The sequence below is a fragment of the Dermacentor silvarum genome, chromosome 1, assembly GCF_013339745.2.
Source record: "Dermacentor silvarum isolate Dsil-2018 chromosome 1, BIME_Dsil_1.4, whole genome shotgun sequence".
NCBI lineage: Eukaryota > Metazoa > Arthropoda > Arachnida > Ixodida > Ixodidae > Dermacentor > Dermacentor silvarum.
This window is the reverse complement of record NC_051154.1, coordinates 122,048,034-122,067,127: the sequence shown is the minus strand read 5'-3', so window position 1 is coordinate 122,067,127 and position 19,094 is coordinate 122,048,034. Positions and strand designations below refer to the sequence as shown.

At 46.9% G+C, this 19,094-nt stretch overlaps 1 protein-coding gene across 1 annotated transcript in view; it reads right to left on the bottom strand.

Annotated features, from left to right (window-relative positions):
* LOC119435956 (ribosome biogenesis protein bop1-A-like) overlaps positions 1-19,094 on the bottom strand; it is a 55,434-nt gene that overhangs the window by 3,033 nt on the left and 33,307 nt on the right. The window contains exons 12-16 of the mRNA XM_037702668.2: positions 16,839-16,942; positions 11,295-11,509; positions 10,481-10,658; positions 5,569-5,653; positions 1,440-1,547 (exon numbers count right to left, since the gene is read on the bottom strand). Coding sequence (XP_037558596.1) covers positions 1,440-1,547; positions 5,569-5,653; positions 10,481-10,658; positions 11,295-11,509; positions 16,839-16,942 — 690 coding nt within the window. The remainder of the gene's footprint in view (positions 1-1,439; positions 1,548-5,568; positions 5,654-10,480; positions 10,659-11,294; positions 11,510-16,838; positions 16,943-19,094) is intronic.

The following is a 19,094-nucleotide window of genomic DNA, read 5'->3' as shown; positions in this document are numbered from 1 at the left end:
GCTTCTGCCTCTCTCTCTGTCCCTCGAAGTTAGCATTTCTAGTGTTTTATGTGCTTGAATGTTACTAGACATTCATCTGACGAAAACTATTTACTCTATTTTTTTGTAAAGTGTTCTTGCCTGAAATAAAAAAAATTGCAGACTCCTGTTTTTATGCCTTGTTCACAAATACAAAATAAACATGTAAATATGTGCTTTGGATGTGATGCCATGCTAAATTGGGATTGTGATGTCGTGCTATTTTTTTTCTTCTCTTTTTTTTTTTCATGCAGCGCATGCGATCTATCTAGCCAAGATTTGACAGATCTTGTCTGCAATTCGACGCAGGTATGTCAAGCGGACGCAATGCGTCGAGCACGAGGTTGCCAATTTTTCGGCCAGTAGCCTCTCCTTGAAGTGCTTGCATGCCCAACAGTTTGCTTCCAACCCACCCGCATTTCTCTACGTAGTAGGTTGCCACGGCAGGGTAAAGCTGCGATAAGGTGTCATTGCTGCCGTCGACTGCAAGGGCGAAAACACTGCACTTCAGGCTTTCCACCATTGCACCTTGCGTCGCTCTATCCATTTCACCGACAATGGCAGTTGTCTTGTTTCTGCCGCATCCTGAGCGCTTCACATCTTCGAACTTCGGGAACATCTTGTGCAGAAGTGGCTCAACATGATCACTCAAGCTTAGCGGCAAATTGTGCTCGAGAAAAAATCCTGTGAAAAGGCACTCGACACGCACAACACTGTTTTCATTGCTGTTGCCAAAGAAGTTGCTCATGGCCCTCTGCTTCTCAGCAGCATGAAGGAAGTTTTGGTGCATAGTAGTCACCAAATGCAGTTTTACGTCTCCTTTACCGCTGTGGGGCATGCTCATGTCTCATGCGTAAGTCTTGCAAAATCTGAACTGCTCGCCTTTCCTGGACGGCATGAAATACAGGAATTGTGACATATAAGACTTCAAGAAACACTGTAAATACTTCTTGGGCTCCGACGACGGCATGATGTCAAGAGAGCCATGAAAAGCAAAATGCTATCACGCACACTCCTCAACGCAATGTTCCGATCTGAGGTGAACTAAGTTCTGCACTCAAATGAGCCGGATTACAATCTGACTTCAGCTAGCTACCTAGCTCGTAATGGCAATCACGATGCAGATGTGCTGCATGATGCAATTTTAGTTTCTTCACCCCCCTCAGAGATGGGGGTTGGGGCAGTTAATCGGGAGATTTATGGCCGTGCCCATACAATCTAGAGGATGGGTCAGAAATTGGGAGCCTCCCGGGCAAATCGTAAGAGTTGGCAGGTATGCATCCAGCATACGGTCACAATGTTATCGCACTTGGCCTTTAGACAGAACATCATGGCGACGACGGCAGCGAAAATGTCCCTGGAGTGGCCATATAATTGCTATCTCAATAATAACAGGCTCAATATAGGCAAAAATTGCTTGCCTGTAGACCATGCCATGACTGATGATTACAGTGCCATCATCTGATGCCGAGGCAAACAGTGGATACCTTCGATGAAATGCAACCTGTCGTATTGCTCCCTTGTGGTGCCTGTGAAAAACACAAGAAATATTACTAACATGAAAAGTCTGCAGTAATGACCGAGAACATAAACTGTTTTCATCATGTCAACAATTATAATGTGCCCCAATGCTACCACAAACTGCATCTAGCACCTTAATATTCCCTTTATTGAACTAAAAATTTTATTCCGCATGCCACCAAAAATATTTTCTCCATCTTAACAGAGCAACAGTTCGAAATCTGTAGACAAATTGCACTTTCGCAATCTGTGATCAAACCAGACGTTATAATATGTCAACGACCTATTTTACGGACCCCCTAGAGATTGCGATAACGTCCAAAAATTGGGCAGTTAGAAAAAATTAACGCATGCCTTCTACTAGCCCGAAAGGCTCAAATTGCCACAGGCAAGTCTGAAATAGCTCTGAAAGCCTGCCAGTACACTTATTAGGCATATCAGCGCTCGTACTGTGACAGGAGATGGCGGGTGCATGCGTGTATAATTAAAGAATACAGTAAAACCTCGGTGATACGAATCTCGCGGGGTCGCGTGAAATACTCGTATCAACAAAACATACACAATATCAAGAAAAATGAATTTATTTTTACCAGAAAAGATTTCTAATAGTGGAATCCCATTGATACCTTCCTCGCTGCTGCGTTTTCCCGGCTGCTACGTCGCGTTTTCGCGGTCCCGACCTAAATCCCATTGCCTTCCCATGTATAGTCGCATCTCGATAATGCGAACTCGAAGGGGCCCAAAAATTTGTTCGAATTGAAGAAGGACTTATTTTTGAAATATTCGTGCACCATAGCACGACGTGCGAACGGCGCATGCGATTCGTGCAATATCGCGGCGCGCAAGCACATACCGAGCGAGGGCCACGAAACTGCCCGCATTCGCTTCGCGATAACGGCAGAAAACAAAACTTCAGGGAGCGGGCGGCGCAGGAACGGCGAGACAGAGAGAGAGATTGTGGTTGTGAAGAGGAAGAGGCGACACGGCGACGGGCGCACGTGGGGACCGTCGCAGGTGAGGGCGGCAGGGAAGCGGATTTGGCCTCGGCAACTCTGTCGCTTCAGTGGCTCCCCTCGCCCTTCCTCTTAACGCCCTCGTAGCCCCCTCACCTTCGACTGTCTCCGTGCGCGTCCGCCGCTCCTGCCGGCCCGGCGCCGCTTAGCGCGCTCCCTGAAGTTTCGTTTTCTGCCACTGAAGCGAGTGTTGGCCGAACTGGGCCTCCGCCGTTGCTTCCCTCTGCGCTGCAGCCACAGCGTTGGCTGAGACGTTGGTACATACATGTACGTACACGCGTGTTCCAGCGCCACGCAGAAACGGCGACCTTGGCGTGACGCTGCGGTTCTTTTTTTTCTCTTCAACGCGCAGCGTTGAGGGGTCTCGCTAGACTCTAGTCTCGCCTAAGCTTTTGCTCTATGGCAGTGTCGGAGCAATGTTGGGCGAGTTGGTAACTATTCATTATGGAACTGCAGCGCACACACAAGAAACAAGGCAAAGGTAACACACAAGCACCGACTCGCAACTCAGTTTGCTCAGGAACGCAAAGTGCCTCGAGCGGCCAATCGCACGGCAATTTTGCGTGCATTCGCGGGTTTCTTTCACGCTCGAAAAAACACTCTTATGCTGCACGCATTGAGCAACAGAAAGCTGTACGGGAGTTTTTCATAGAACTCTACAATTTTCTCATTGACACTTTTCATCTAATTATAATAATTAAGAAGTTGATTAATTATGACTAATTATCGAATTAGGCAGAATGCAAACAATAATCTGAGTATCTCTAAGCGACCGCAAACAGCATTACCTTGGTTCTGTTGAGCTAGGTGGCATTTGCATATTTTTAAAGTTTGGCTAAATTTACGTGGGACACCCTGTATATATATGTAACTTCCTTCCAAAAATGAACTGAGTTGCGGGTCAGCACTTGTGGGTTACCTTTGCCTTGTGTCCTCGTTTCTTGTGCGTGCGCTGCAGTTCCATAATGAATGTACTATATATCCTTTAAAATAATATATTCCCACAGCTTCAGTCACTACTCTTATCATAGTGAATCCAGGAAGCCAGGACATATAAAAACTGTGATATGGAAGGTGTGTTAAAAAGTAGGTACCTAACCAACTGGCAAATTTGATACAAGGAAATATGCGTAAATTCTGAGCTCAAGTAAGAACCGCACTAGAATCAACACGAGCAACATCACAATATCAATACTGCACAACGTTAGCATGATGTGTCTGTGAAGCATTACAATATTTTCTATCCTTTTACAGTGGAATCTCGATGATACGATCACGGCTAATACGAATTTCCGGATGATACAAATTTTTCCGTGGTCCCAGCTGAGCCCCATTACTTTGCAACGTGTAGAGTACGGTTGTTACTAAGCGATTTTCGACCCGCGTTGGTTGATACGAATAAACGCCGCCCCACCGACGGCCGCGAAAGAGAACAGTGCGCAGTCACGCGCTTTCTCCCTTTCTCTTTTGGTTCAGAGGCGCGGACGCGATGCCGGACAGCACAGAGGCGGCGACTGGGCGCGAAGAGTTTGAAGCGGTGGCGCTTTTGTTGCTTTTGTGCTTTTCCTCCTTTTCGGCGGCCGCCCATCGGACGGAGTGGCTGCTGTGCTTCGGGCCGCGTTCTTTGCGTTTGCGCCATTTTGCCTAGTCGCAGCGAGCTATGTTGACCGAGATAGGATCTCGGCTGATTCGCGCGGCGGTACGCCATGCGCGGGAGCCTCCGTTGGCGCGTCTTCCGTCGACTGTGTTATCGGTGCCGATGGCACAGGGCGATTGTCGGTTTCGCTGCTGGAGTCACACGGTGCAAGATAGCGCGGCACGTTCAGTCGGGTGCTCCTCCGCTTCTCCCGCTAATCGCTGTATTTTTCTTGCCGTAGGAGGTTTGCGCTTCCGTATTCCGAAGGCGTGCTTCATCCAAAATTTCTTCTCCAACGAGCGACGATTCATCACTAACCTGGGAGCTCTAAGTAATCTGAATTCTGCGTGTTGCCACGGTTGCCATCCTGCCCCTGCGGTTGCCATCTTGCCCCTGCCACAGCAGCAACCAATGGAGAGACGCCTTTCAGCACGGCAGCCAATCGGAGGCTCGCTTTCATCGGAGGGCCCGTGTGACTACCTATCGCAGACCCACGCTTCTTTTGAGCTTGCGCATTTGTTACAAGATGGCGACGACGGACAAATTGAGAAGCGGAACGGCGAAACTTTGAGCTCTCTAACGATACCAAGATGGCGGCGCTCGGTGGCGGGAAATACGAGATATGTCTCAGTGAATTGCGGTGATCTGGCGCGATTTAAAGCTGTTTTTTTGCCCTGCGCACTGACGAATACATCTTTTTCGGCCACTTTTAGTGCGTTTTCAGCCAAACCATTTTGATACAGCGTAGATTAGGCGTTGCAGATACCGAAACGCGTGGTTTTCAAAAATCAATTTTTCTCGCGATTTTCGCGATCTGATCCCCCCATCCCCCCATAATTTAGTTAGTTTTAATTGTGTTTTGATGATACGAATTTCGGCTAATACGAATATTTTTCATGACCTCGTGAGATTCGTATCATCGAGATTCCACAGTACTTTTCATTATGCCAGTGAACTGTATCAAAATTATAAATCTTTTCAAAGATGTTAATTAGCACAAGACCTCACGAACTGTATAACTTTACACTGTACACAGCCACAACAAATCAAAACTACAAACAAAAGCACTGCTTTGACATATGAATGTTGCCATGACACAGTAAAAACAAAGAGCTCAATAGGCCTCATGCTAAAACATTAGGTTGATGTTTTGCTCAACGCAAAGAGACAAATTTAGCTTGTAGCCTCTCTCGGCCAATTCTAAATGCTTTTAACACTTCCTTACGTATTGTACCTCTGCTATAACAGGTCTTAGGCAATAAATGAATACTAAATTCAGAATGTGCTGTTACAAGAACCTTACTCGCTACGTTGACAGATTGTCACTACAAGACCATGCTATTGCATGCACAGTTCACTATTAAAGCTAGAGCTTCTTACCGCAGTGTTTTATAGGGTTTCACAGAAAGGTCCATGTCAAACCAAGTCAACCTGTTCTCAAAGCTGCCAGTGATGACATTGTCACCTAGGAAAACAACATAGTAAACATACATGAGGCTGCACATTTCACCAGAGAAATAAAGGGACACTAAAGGCAAACATTAAGAGAAAGCTTAAGCTCGGGTCCAACTCTGATCCCGCCTATTGAAATACATGTAAAATGCAGAAACGCTTCTCTGAGATAACCACTGGGCCGATTTTAAGGGGTAATGTGGGTCTTTGATTGAAAAATTTTTAAAGATTCATTCGTTGAGCTATGGTGCTCTAAACTTCTAAATATATGTAATTTGATGTACTTGTTTCAGATATGAGGTCCAGTTTTGTTTACCTCCTTTGGTTCTAGTTTTATGTCTTTGATTCTAGTTTATGTCCTTTAAATATCTTCTGCAAAGATTTGCAAAATATCTTAAGTTTAGATTTCACTAAATAGGGTATCAATGGCTTCTAAATGGTTCAAGGAATGCTGTAAGACTAACCTTCTTGTTCTGCCCCACCTAGAACGTGAGTTGCGAGGTTTTGAAGTTGAAACTCGAAACAGTGTTTTTCTGGTGCTTAACTTTGAAGTCTCGCAACTTCTTTTCTAGGTAAGGCAGAGCAATAAGGTTGGTCTTTCAGCATTCCTTGAATGATACAGAAGCCATTGATACCCTGTTTAGCAAAATCGAAAGAACACATATTTTGCAAACCTCAGCAAAAAATTATTTAAAGGAGGCTAAGATAAAATTAGAACCAGAGGAGACAGCCAAAAATGGACTGCATATTCAAAATAAGCACATATCATTACATACCAGGTACGCAAGGTATTTGAGAACACAATGTTGGCTTCCGGCAGAGAATAATATCACCAGCAAAAATGGACATATTTTCACCAAACTTTGGGAAATACTTCTCTTACAGTTTATTTCCACAATTACTCAATGACTCCACCATCCACAGCAATAACCGATTCAATTCGGCTTCGGAAACGGCTGCATGCATGGATCAGCTGGTCCTTGGAGATATTGGCCATTGAGACAGTAACGGCGGCCTTCAGCGAGTCTTTTACATTATGCGGCTCTTTGTTGGCCTCTGTCTCAACGACGCCCCAGACATAGTAGTCGAGCAGATTTAAATCTGGAGAACTAGGAGGCCACAAGTTGGGAGTGACATGGTCGTAGAAGTTGTCAGCCAGCCACTCCTAGGTGACGCAGGCAATGTGGGCGGGAGCCGAATCTTGCTGAAAGACATAAGGTCTTCCTTTCGAAACAGTCCCTATCTAGGGCTTTACAACGGTGGCAAGCACCTCCACGTATACGGCAGCACTAACGCGGAATCCTTCTGCGAAAAAGTCCGGCGGCATGACGTCACGCTCGTTGCTGACGACGGCTAACACCATCACAGACGACGGAAATTCTGTGTGCATCACTGTAGGCACCTCATCAGCGCTTGCGCAAACCCACCTGTCATTACAGCGGTTAACTTTTTGGTCTTGGTCAAAGTTCTTTTCATCTGAAAAAAATGTCACAGTTTCGCCCTAAGGGCGAAGCAATGAATGCGATAGCAACACAGCAATCTCATACGAAGTAAGGTGAGCGGCTTTGGTAGCAATATGAATTGTAGTAAACATGAGCTGATTAAGTAAGCAGGTGTGCTGCGGCGTAAGTAGACCGACATGAAGAGAGACTCGATGAGCACGAGAAGGCGAATGTGAAACGGTGGTGTTGATGAGAAGCACTTCCCGTGGGCAGCGCGTGCGAAGGGACACACCTGTAGCGCTGCACTGCCGATCCGGGCAGCATTGCATGTGTAGCGTGCGTTGGAAAATGTGGCCCGACTATTACTAACTGAATGAACAAGCGTGGTGTGAGCGCGCACAAACAAACACGAATAAATCACACTGAATGGCTGCAGACAACGACTGTCAAAACGCTGGCAGCAAGCATACGCTGCAGCGGGCGAAGGTACGTGCGGTCTATCGCTTCAACGGAAACTGAGCGGCGAATGCACGGCGCATAAAGGTCAGAGCCGTGTGGAGATAAGAGACGGTGCGGACGAGCGCCGAGCGCGGTTGTTGGCAGAGTAGAAGTGCCCCCCCCCCCCCCCCGCTCCCTCCGGCGCTGGCTTCCTGCTTCTTTGCTTGCGCATGGGAGATGAGTGCGTTCGCTCTCCGTGATAGCGCGCGTCCCCGCACGCTTCCGCTCGGTTTTATCTATAGGGAACCTCACGGCGACGCCGACGGCAGAAATCCGGTTGAAGTGTCCATATAATTGCTATCGCAATAAAAAAAAAACCAGAGCATTCCAGGATCCTCAGGCCTCTTCAGCTTGCTTAGCAAGCGCTTGGACCGGAGCAGACGATTCTCCCAAGTTTTATCGGACATGAATTGCCCCCTCCCATGAATAGGAATGGTACCGCAAGTCCTCGTGGACAGCCTGCTTCCACGTGTACCCTCGTCCTCATACACAGCCAAAGACATTTTCGTTCGAAAATGTGTTTCACTAACGCGCTTAATAAATCCTGTCATCACTGCACCGACGAAGCGTTCAGACAACAGACCATGCGCCAACATGATGCAGGTTATCTTAGTCAAGTTCTGGTATCAGTTGTAGAAGGAATGCTAAGGGAAGCGCAGCAATCGGGTACATCTGAACGTGTGCAAGAAAACAGTAATCGTGAGAAAAAAAGGCCAACAGTTATACCCTATATCCACCGGTTCTCGCACAACTGAAAGAAAATTGCACGCCGAGGTAACACTGATGCGTTTTTTTCAGCACTTAACAAACTAATCAGTGTGTGCAGGAAAACAAGACCAGAGAACAAAGAAAGTGCTCTTAGCTGCCAAGTAACACACAGGAAAAAGTTTCGAAATTGCAAGACTTCGATTATACATCGCATACCTATACAGTGCGGAAAGTATTACATTGGGCAGACGGGCAGATACATTAATGATAAGTTGCAAGAACATAAATATAAGGTCAACAAAATTGCATCAGATGGGTTTCTTTCCCTTCATTGTAAGCAGCATAATTGCTCCTCTCTTTATGAATCAACAACCATTACTGGTAGAAGTAAGTGCAAACTTACTAGACTTATAACAGAAGAACAGATTGCTGCCTTAGGGGAATCCTGTATCAGTAAACCGCCATTTATTATCAGAAGAAAATGCTACTTGTCTACTTATATTCGATTCTACTTATATTCAAACTTTTTCACGTTACCCTTGACAACAACGTGTGCAATCGAAAGGTTTCGTTTTCGCTCGACTCTGCGCCACCTGCGCTTCTGCGTTTCAGTAGTTTCCTAATCGCATAGTGCTGTGCAGGTTTTGCTGGCTCATAAAACTAACACAAACTGCAAGTAGCAGAAAATGAGGCCCACAGCGACTAGCGTCGAAGATGGTGTTCATGATTTGGTGTGCCCTCTCCCTTCTTCTATCGCACTGTCAGTTGTCTTGGCTTTGTTTCTGGCCACAATTTTGCGTTAAGCGCAATAAGGTGCCTCGATGTCCTCTTTGAACACCGTGGCTGGCGAGGACATTGAGGCACCCTAACGTGCAAGAAACCATAGCGCTGGATGTCGGGTGCCATTTTACTCACCGGCGGCAACAGAGGGCATATGCAACCGTGATAGCATATGCAACATCATGACTCCGCCGCTCAGGGGGCAGGCGATTTGAACTGCGCTAGAGGTATGCGGACCCTTGAAACGTCATTTTCTCTTAGGCTAAGTCTTTTCTTGGCATAAAACAAGCACTGCGAAGTTTCTGGAATGACACTTTAACAGTTCATGTTGACTTAATGTTCTTCTTCTTTCTTCTTTCTGGGGTTTTACGTGCCAAAACCAGTTCTGATTATGAGGCACGCCGTAGTGGAGGGCTCCGGAATAATTTCGACCACCTGGGGTTCTTTAACGTGCACTACAACGCAAGCACACGGGCGTTTTTGCATTTCGCCTCCATCGAAATGCGGCCGCCGGGGCCGGGATTCGATCCCGCGACCTCGGGCTCAGCAGCGCAACGCCTTAGCTGACTGAGCCACCCCGGCGGGTGACTTAATGTATGCTTTTGTGTCCCATTAATGTAGTCGCATGTATTTATCATTATGTAAAATTCTAGTACTAGGAGTAGACATGTAAAATGGGGTACAGATGTTATTTAAATTTTATTTCTGGGGTTCTATGTGCCAAAATCGTGATATGATTATGAGGCACACCGTAGTGGAGGGGCTCTAGATTAATTTTGACCACCTGGGGTTCTTTAATGTGCACCAGCATTTACCCTGGAACCTTCAACCAGTCATGTATAAAAGCCAACGCGCTTGACCCGCAGGTCAGATTTTCGCTGATCGCTGACTGTGTTCACCACTATCATTGTGCTTTGAATGTCACTCACTTTTAGATGCACAAGTTCGCCCAATAAAGAGTTAGTTTTGTCATTCACAGACTTGCTACTGCATCTTTGACCGTCACTACAATGTAACATCTTGAAAATCTGATTTGCGGCTCAAGCCCATCCGCTTTTATACGTGACTCATAGAAGGTTCCAGGGTAATCGCTCGTGGCCGCATGCCTTCCAGAAAGTACTACACAATTCGTGTCAGCGCACAGAATCTGATTACACAAGGTTTGGCGAGAAAACACACAACAGATAGAATCAACGACAACAATCGAGTAAGTTCCAAATCATTCAGGCGCGTCTTGTGCTGAGCGATAACTTTAAGTTGTAGCAGGTGAAATGCAGTCCCCAAGAAAAGGATAAATAAGTACACGTGTCAATATTAAAACATGGGGAAAAGTGAGACAAATGGTTAAAAGTCAATGAGTAGCTAATAAAGCGGAAGCACACGCCCTCTTGAACCACCAGCCGGTGACTCACCTTTGGGGTGGACCGCAATGCTCGAGATCCACTTGCAGTTAGATATGAGCTTTTTGGACAGCTCCTGCTTGAGCAAGTTGTACACACGCACAAAGCGTTGCATGGCCACAAAAAAGTAGGGCCGTACAGGGTGAAACAGCACCCGTGAGACAGTTCCCTTCAACTTGGAAAAAGGTGCCTGCAAAGACAGAGAGGCCTCAGAAAAAAGTTCGTACAGACCATTGTGCTACAGACCCTGCTGGGGAAATATTGCTGTCACTATCTTAACACACTGATACTAGGTGTGATACTAGGTGTCACTCACTAGGTTAAATGACTAACTGACCTTTGAAAGTTATATTTAAAATCTAGTAGTACACAAACAAAGCTTCAAAGTATTTTTGCACCATAAGCATAGTTTGCACAGCCTAGCTCTACAATATCTGACAAGCCAGTTTACAATTTTGCAAACCTGTCACTAAGTTTACAATACAGTAACAGTGCACATGTAAAGGCGTTGCAGTAAGTAAGCATGACGTACTGCCTAAAAGGGTAAGTTTGACTGCATTGAGAAAAGAGACAAAGCAGGTGCAAGTAGAATAAATAAAATAAAATAATGGAATCCCCACAGAGAAAACATTACAGAAAAGAATGCACTGTACAAGCTTAAGTACCATGCCTAATTTAATTTAATTTCCATGCAGCAAATGCAAGTAAAGCAAAAGTATGTGTAGTGCAGTATGAATTACAGTGCAAATAAAGCATGCGACACATGAATAATGTGTCGCATGCCCCAGACTATAGTTAACAGTGCTAGGAAGAAAAATATTCTTACCTGCGATCTTCTATGGGACAAATGGTGGATCACAACACCACTCTCGCCCCCACTGCCACCAGTAAGCACAACAGCAAAGTAGTCTCCCTTGGCATGCCATGTTACTTGCGACACTGTGTGCCGGTGCACCACACTCAGTCGTAGTCCCAGGCTACTGAACTCTTTTGATGTTGGTAACACCGCTTCCCAGGTTGCAGCAGTAAACTTGCCACCTTCTGCACACAGAGAACCACTTATGCAGACTGATGCAGGTCTTGACATAGAAAACAGTGAGCCACACTTAAGCATTTTGGAATGACTGCCGTTGCACCTGGGAAAGCTAGCCACTACATGCAATGGCCAATACAAGGAAGCTATTTTGGCAATAATAAAATGTTTCAGCAATGCACAGTGTGCAATCGACTAGTATCACAATGGGTGGCTCTGAAGGGCCATGTGCACAGATGGTATGTGCTGGTATGAAGCATGGTAGTGGATTGCACATACCACGCTATGCTAAAATATCCTGATGTCAGTGGATTCTAGCCATCATTTCATTGTGGGCATTGAGCAACATGAGTTTGCACATTCACAGCAGCACTTCTCCGAGCAGCAGCTGTGTGCATGATTCCAGACAGGTAGTTTTGTCGGCATTGTGCAATGCTCCTGTCCGCAATTAAGTGTCCATAGCTTTGGCTTCCGTCATTCCCATGAATTTCAAAACTAGCAGAATTATTATTCCAAACACCAGGCATGCATTTCTATGCCGCTCCTCAATGCCCTAAGCTTTGCCATCTAAGGAAAGATGCTGCCACTCCGACACAGTGGTAGTAACTTCAGAAACTGCTGCTTTGATATTTCCACTGAAAACTGGTATACAGTTCAATCAGCGATATATCGAAATTTTACCTGCACTAAAAAAAGTTGAATACAGTCAAACCTCGTTAATACGTACCCATTTAACGTGTCACTGCGATTTAAACGTAGCCGCAAAGATTCCCCCACCCAGCCCCTATTGAACCCCATGTATTGGCTGACCGCTTAAGCCGTAGTCGCTCACAGCCCACCAAACGGTTAGGGTGTACTATTTTTCTTGTTCTACACTTACAGGCACAAAATCGGCAAAATCACATGTGCGCAGACGTTCGATTCTCGAGTTGCGGCACCCGGATGACAGTCGCCAGTGATAGTGAACTTAAAACATAGCCACCATGACGTATTTCTTGCTCGTACAATTGTTGCCGATTGCCGCGCACAAAAGCATGGCCTTCGAGATTAGCTCCCGGTAATGCGAAAAAGCTGCCGGTAGGGGGTGCGAATGTGCTCTCGCCGTCAACTGAAGTAGTAACCGTGCAGAAGCACATTTTATTGCGTAGAGCATTTCTGCCGTCACCCTGGACGTCGCTTTGAGTATGAAGTCCAAACACGGCAACATCGTCGCCACGCGTCGTATGCTGTATGTGCGAGTGAAAGCTTGTGAGTGAAAGCTTGCGAGAGTCAGCCGACTCAATCTCCCGCGCGTGAGGGAGAAAGGCAGGGCGGAAACGTGTTTTTCTGTCGTGCGTGAGGCACGGCGAGAAAGGGAGGGGTTTACTTTGGCGGCTGCTGCCGTATATTGAAAGCAATCTGCGACACGGAAAAATTGCGAGCCCGCGCGGGCCCCATCTTCAATGCGATCTGCAGACAAAGGCAACTAGTGCCGGTAGCTTCGTATACGCTGTGCTTTCGACGTCTAGTTCGCGTTGAAGCGAGACGGCAAGCTCGCTGCTGCTGCCGCGCCTCCTCACTCCAGCGTTTTGACAGCGAATTTCCGCGGTCATCGAGCGAGATGTGTTCATATTTATCTGTGCACACGTTACAACGTGCTTGTTAACTTAGTAAGTGGGGCCTCATGACCTTGCGGCCTTATCGAGTTCAAAGATGCCATCGTCGCGGCAAGTGAAGATCACCAATTTTTTCCTGCCTACTCGCAAATAAAGCATGTCTGAGTGCGTGTGTTTGAGAGCATCGTGACATAGTTCTTTTCCGGCCGATAAGTAGCCGCTAACCTGGCATTGGCAGTTAATTTGTACATCGTTTAGTGCATACCTAAACGTTGTTCCCGGCTGACTACATATAAGCGAGGTTTGACTGTAGCTACTTCTATTAATTAAGCCAAGATTTCTGTGTTTCAGTATTAAATTACTTCATAGGCAATTAGAACAGTTGTGGTGCATTGCACCTTGTTGGTAAGCATGTACGAACAAAATCCTGCAAGTTACTTGAGCAATAACTACAGGATCAAAAGCACTGGCACACGTGTGCACTAGAGATTGTGTCTAGTGGAGCTTCTGCATGGATTGCACCTACTGCAAGCAGCTGCAGTCACATGGCACCATGTGTACATGTGTATCATCGTTACAGGTTGCCAATGTTAGGCTGCCGTTTTGTTTGTTTGCAATGACCTAGTCATGAGGCCAAATTGGCCACAATGACAGAGGGCGACACTAAGACCACTCACATCCCTTTGGATGACACTGAGGTGCTTGTAAGCTCACTTTCGATTTTCATTTTTCTGCTCTGAGAGACCGCTGGCGCATTTGGGAGCATATCCGTGAGCATAAATGGTGCCCCCAGGCAAATTTCATACCAGCACAACAGATGGCGAAGAGGTATGTTCCATTCTTTGCTCGATGGCCAGTGCTTTTTGCCACTTGCCAGCAACATTTGCACGTGAAAGAACATGTGCAAATAACAAACACACTGTGGGGCAACAATTTTCGTCTATTGTCCCAGAGACTCCAGGTACACGCATGCGAAACAGGTGAACTTTGTTAAAGTGGTACTGTGTAACAAATTACTGTGCTCAAGGGAATAATGTACAAAGTTAATGGAAATAAAATTGGGAAATGAAAGTTTGTTATATCACAGATTTTGCTAAATCGAGGTTCATTATATCTAACATATGACTGCACTGAAGTGGACTGCACTGTACTCGAGGGGATGCCACACGGTCTCACTTTGCACTTTCTGGGCAGTGTCGTTTACACGCCCTTCCGTGTGTTTACACGCCCTTTGGAATAGTTCAGGAGTTCGTTTCGAGTGAGGCAGTTGCGGTGTCCACGGCAAGGAATGTGAAAAAGAAACAAGAAACATGGTGCTTTAGAGGCGACATGGAGCTTCCTTTTTGTCTGTAGTTTTTTTAGCGTCAGCGTCTGCTTTGCGCACGTTTCTCTTACTATACGGTACTTCGGGTGTGCGTAGCAATGGAATCTATGGAAAATAGCAACAGAGCGGGCCGAGAGCCAACAGTGACATTTTCGTGGATAGCTCAAACGGTGACAACTTATGAACTGATAGGTTGATGGGTGGAATGGTTAATTTGGGGTATTTCACTATAACGACCTTTCAGAATAACAAACAATTTTGAGCGATTCCAGGTCATTCGTTATATCGAGATTTGACTGTACTATCTACAGTGTAACCTCGATTATACGTCCCCTGGTTATGCGACGACCCGCATTTTATGACGAATTGGTTTGGTCCCGGCAAAACCCCCATAGAAATAATGTATTAAAAACCTCGGTTAGACCACGCAATTTTACGCTGATCCCGCCTCGTACGACGCCTCTCTCGGTACCGTCCAAGAAAAAAAAGAAAGAAAAAAGCCCTAAGCAGATGCAGGCTTGCGCGTGAGCACACTGCAGCCGGCTGATAACGGGTGCGCAGTACCGTATTCACCCGAATGTAACGTGACCGTGATTGTAACGCAAGGGCCGACTTTCCAGTCACGCGAAATAATAAAAATAAAACCACGAATGTAACACGAGATGAACAGAAAAAGAAATGGGACCTTTATTCAAGGAATCGCAATTCGGAAACTTGTCGAACCACAAAAGGCCATATGGTATTGCAGCATCATAACCAGGCACAAGCACAGCAAAAACAGCGTCGATTCTAACAAGCTCCGACTTCGGTTGACTTGAATATGGATTGGATCGAGACGTAAAGTTACAGGTTGTCAACGTAGCGCTAGAAATCGCAGGATTTAGAGAATTTGTTTTAAAATGGCCAATTTTGCTGTTATTCGACTGTAACGCGGGGGTTGAGTTCAAGCAACGAAAATCATGAATACGCACGTTACATCAATAAATACAATAAATACGGCGACGCTTATAACGCAAGTCGCCGGAGTTGCGAATATCCACACTATAAGCTGTACTACACTATAACCAAAACAACAATTTTCAAGGCCCGCACATATGCAAAACATGTGCACCAAGCCGCCACGCGTATGCGACATTCGAGGAATGCGGCTAGAACGTTTGCATTCAATTTACAGTCGAATCTCGTTAATTTGAACCAAATCACGCGGCGGCGCCTCCGACCGGCATTGCTCCGGCACCGCCAAAGAGTAAAAGCTTAGGGGAGACCCCTCAATGTCGTGCGCGAACGAAACAAAAAAACGCGGCGGAAATTTCACCCTCTCTCAAATGGCAAGGTCACCGATTCTGCGTTGCGCCGGAACATGCGTGTACGTGCCAACGTCTCAGCCACGCGTGTGAACCCTTCTTTCCCCTTTATGCTTCCTCTACTTTCTAGTCATGTGTTGACCTTGCACGCTGCGGCTACGGCACAGAGGGAAGCAGCAGCGCTGTCCCAGGCCGGCCAACGAAACTGCCCACACCGGCAAACGCCCGCTTCCCGATAACCGCAGAAAACGAAACTTCGGGGAGCTGGCGCCGGGCCGGCTGGAGTGGTGGCGCCTGCACGGCAGCGGGCGCGCAGGGTGACAGTCGAAAGTGAGGGAGCTACGAGGGAGGGTAAGGGAGCCACCGAAGCGGCGGAGTTGCCGAGGCGACTTCCCTGCCGCCCTCCTCCCTCACATTCCCCGGTCTCCGTGTGCGCCCTTCGCCATGCTGTGCCGGCGCCGCCCGGTCCCTGAAGTTTCGTTTACTGCCATTACCGTGAAGCGAGCGTCGGATGGCGTTGGCAGTTTCGCGGCCCTCGCTCGCTATGCGTGCCGTGATATTTCACGACTCGCACTCAAGATTCTGGTTTCAGCCTCACTGGCAGTTCGTTCGCACCACGTGCCCTTCTCCTCCACTTCTTCTCTTTCTTCCTCGAGCACTCCTTGGGGCGCCCGTTTGAGGGGAGCGTTCGCCGTCTCTGCTGACTTCCGTACTCCCAAGCAGCCGCACTGTAACCGGTATTTCATTTCCCGCAACTGCACTATAAGCGATACGTGTATACATGGAGTGCCATGGGAAAATTAACGGGAGTCTGAAAAGACTGCGCTATATCCGGTCCTGCACTATAAGCGGTTACATTATAAGTGGTCTATACTGTACGCTAATTTCTTTATAATCTAATCTACCTTCCTTGGAGCAGTGCAGTTTCATGCCGCGGGCTTATTCAGGCGGTCTGTACCCGTTTTTTTGGGCAAGACTGAGCATCACTGCCTATATTCTTAGTCTTTCGATTATACGACGCCCAGATTATACGACGGTTTTGCGTGGTCTCCTCAAAGTCGTGTAATCGGGGTTCCACTGTACCTACTTGAATAAGAAAGTGTCATATTCTCACCAGAGGGAGGGGCTTCTTCAGGTAATGATGAAAGAACAGTATCGGTATTGTTTAGCACCAATTTATCTCCAACACCAGGATTGATGATATGTACAGCATTTTCCCTGTAAAGAAAAAGTGCTTCATTATCACAAATATTTCACATTGCCTGCCACAAGTATGTGGTATAGCGTGTGTGTTAATAGCTTAGCTAAATCACTTAGCTAAAACAGTCCTGCCACCATACCATAAAGCATTTTAAAGAATGCATTCCTACAAATGCATTTTTGATAAGCTGCAATGTACAGTTGGGCTCTGATATGGTAAAGTCAATAGCAAAATAGGTCAATTACTGAAAATAAGAGAATAAAAAGTCAAGAATGTCTTCACAGAATCACTAGGATATTTGTTCTACAGCATGGGTTCTCAAAGTGGGTTCCGCGGAACCTACGGGTTCCGCAGGCCCCTGCTCGGGGTTCCGCGAGCCACTGATAAATTTTCCCTGGTCCCGCTCCCGACAAGTGTCTAAAACGGCGAACACGAGGTGCGCTTGATCCAAAGAACCTCCATTACCCATGCCCGAGTGTCAAAAAGCACATCACAGTGCGTAACAGCAACGCGCGAACTGTGCAATAAATACGCAAGCAGCTTGTAGCCACCCAACCTCTGAGAACGGGCAGCGCGCCTAAGCTTTCACACTTGAATCTCGGAGGCCGTAACTTACCACCATGCGCCTTTCTCCTATTTGTAGATAAGGTAGGTGCCGATAGCGTGCGCACTGACCTATACAATGAAGAAAAAAAAAAAAAAAAAAAAAAAAAAAAAAAAAAAACGCGGAGCGCCGCAAGTGCGCGCCGCAGAAGAGCAAGAACGGCGTAGCGTCCAACCGAAACGAAGCGGCGCAGTCCGCATCGCCGTGGTCCTCAGCGGCAATCGTACGCGGCACGTGACTGACAGCAACGCCGAAGCGCTTCGTGTCTAATTGTGCCTTTAAAGCCTTTATTCTTGCGTTTATCGCCGCGCGTAACACCGCGTTGGCGGCTAGCCGCGTGCCTCCGTAAGTGCGTAGTCGCTATCTCTGATCGCGTCGATAACCACCGCAGTTTCGTCCGCAGCGGTTGCGGCAAATAGTAGTTTTCGTTTTCACTCGATGTGCGCGTCGGCTGCGTGCCTTCACAACTGCGTAGTCGCCTCCCATGGCAGCGTCGATAGTGACCGCAGTTTCGGCCGCACTTCTTGCAGCGAAAGGTAGTTTCGTCTTGACTTGGTGCGTGCGTCAGCCGCCTGCCTTCTGAACCGCAAGATCGCCGTCCATGATCGCGTCGATAGTGGCCGCGGTTTCGTCGACAGCGGTTGCGGCAAACAGTAGTTTCGCTTTTACTCAGTGCAAAGCTGTCAAAGATAAAAAGCACCGGCTACATCGCGATGGACGGACAATTTGTTGGCGAGCAGCTGAGTGGCGAAAAAATAATCGGGATGTGCGCCCGTTGGCGCAAAGCGCGTCTCAGATGAAAACGCGCGCCGCGAAGGATGTCGCGAGGCCTTCGCCGCTGCTAGCGCTAATCAGTCATGAGATGAAGAGAATTTCAGCTTCCGCACTGGTCTTGTGCTAAATAGAAACAAGATTTGACGATTCATTGAGTAAATAAAAGCGTGTTGACGTAGTGCAGCATTTGTTTGTTTTCTTGATACCCTCGATAATTCGGTTAAATCGGGGGGGGGGGGGGGGGTTCCTTGGCACTTTATGGAGCTTAGCAGGGTTCCCTGGGATGAACGTACCTGAGAACCCCTGTTCTACAGTATAATCTCATTAAACGGAACCGCAAGGGACCGGTGAAATATGTTCCGATTAACAGGAGTTCCGTTTACTGAGAAATATGTGCAGAAGTGCAGCACTATACTATGTCATGCAGCCTCTTAACACTGTTAGATATCTTAATCATACAGAAGTGAATATGGCAGTTACAGTCAACGACTGATTTTTCGGACGCCCAATTTTTCAGATGTGCCCGATTATTCAGACACCTTCGCGGCACTGCCACGTCCCCCATACAGTGGTGCAACAGCCAAAATAGGATTTGGAGCAATTTTTGGAGCAGGAAAATCTTGCTTTTGGAGCAGGTTACGGGGAAAAAAAAAAAAAACACTGTTTTGGAGCACTAAATCCCAAATTTGGAGCAGTTTCACAAAGAACGCTTACGCATAAAACGCCATAAAATTTACCCCGCACAATAAATGCACCCCCCAACTTTGCATTGGATTTCTGGGGAAAAAAAG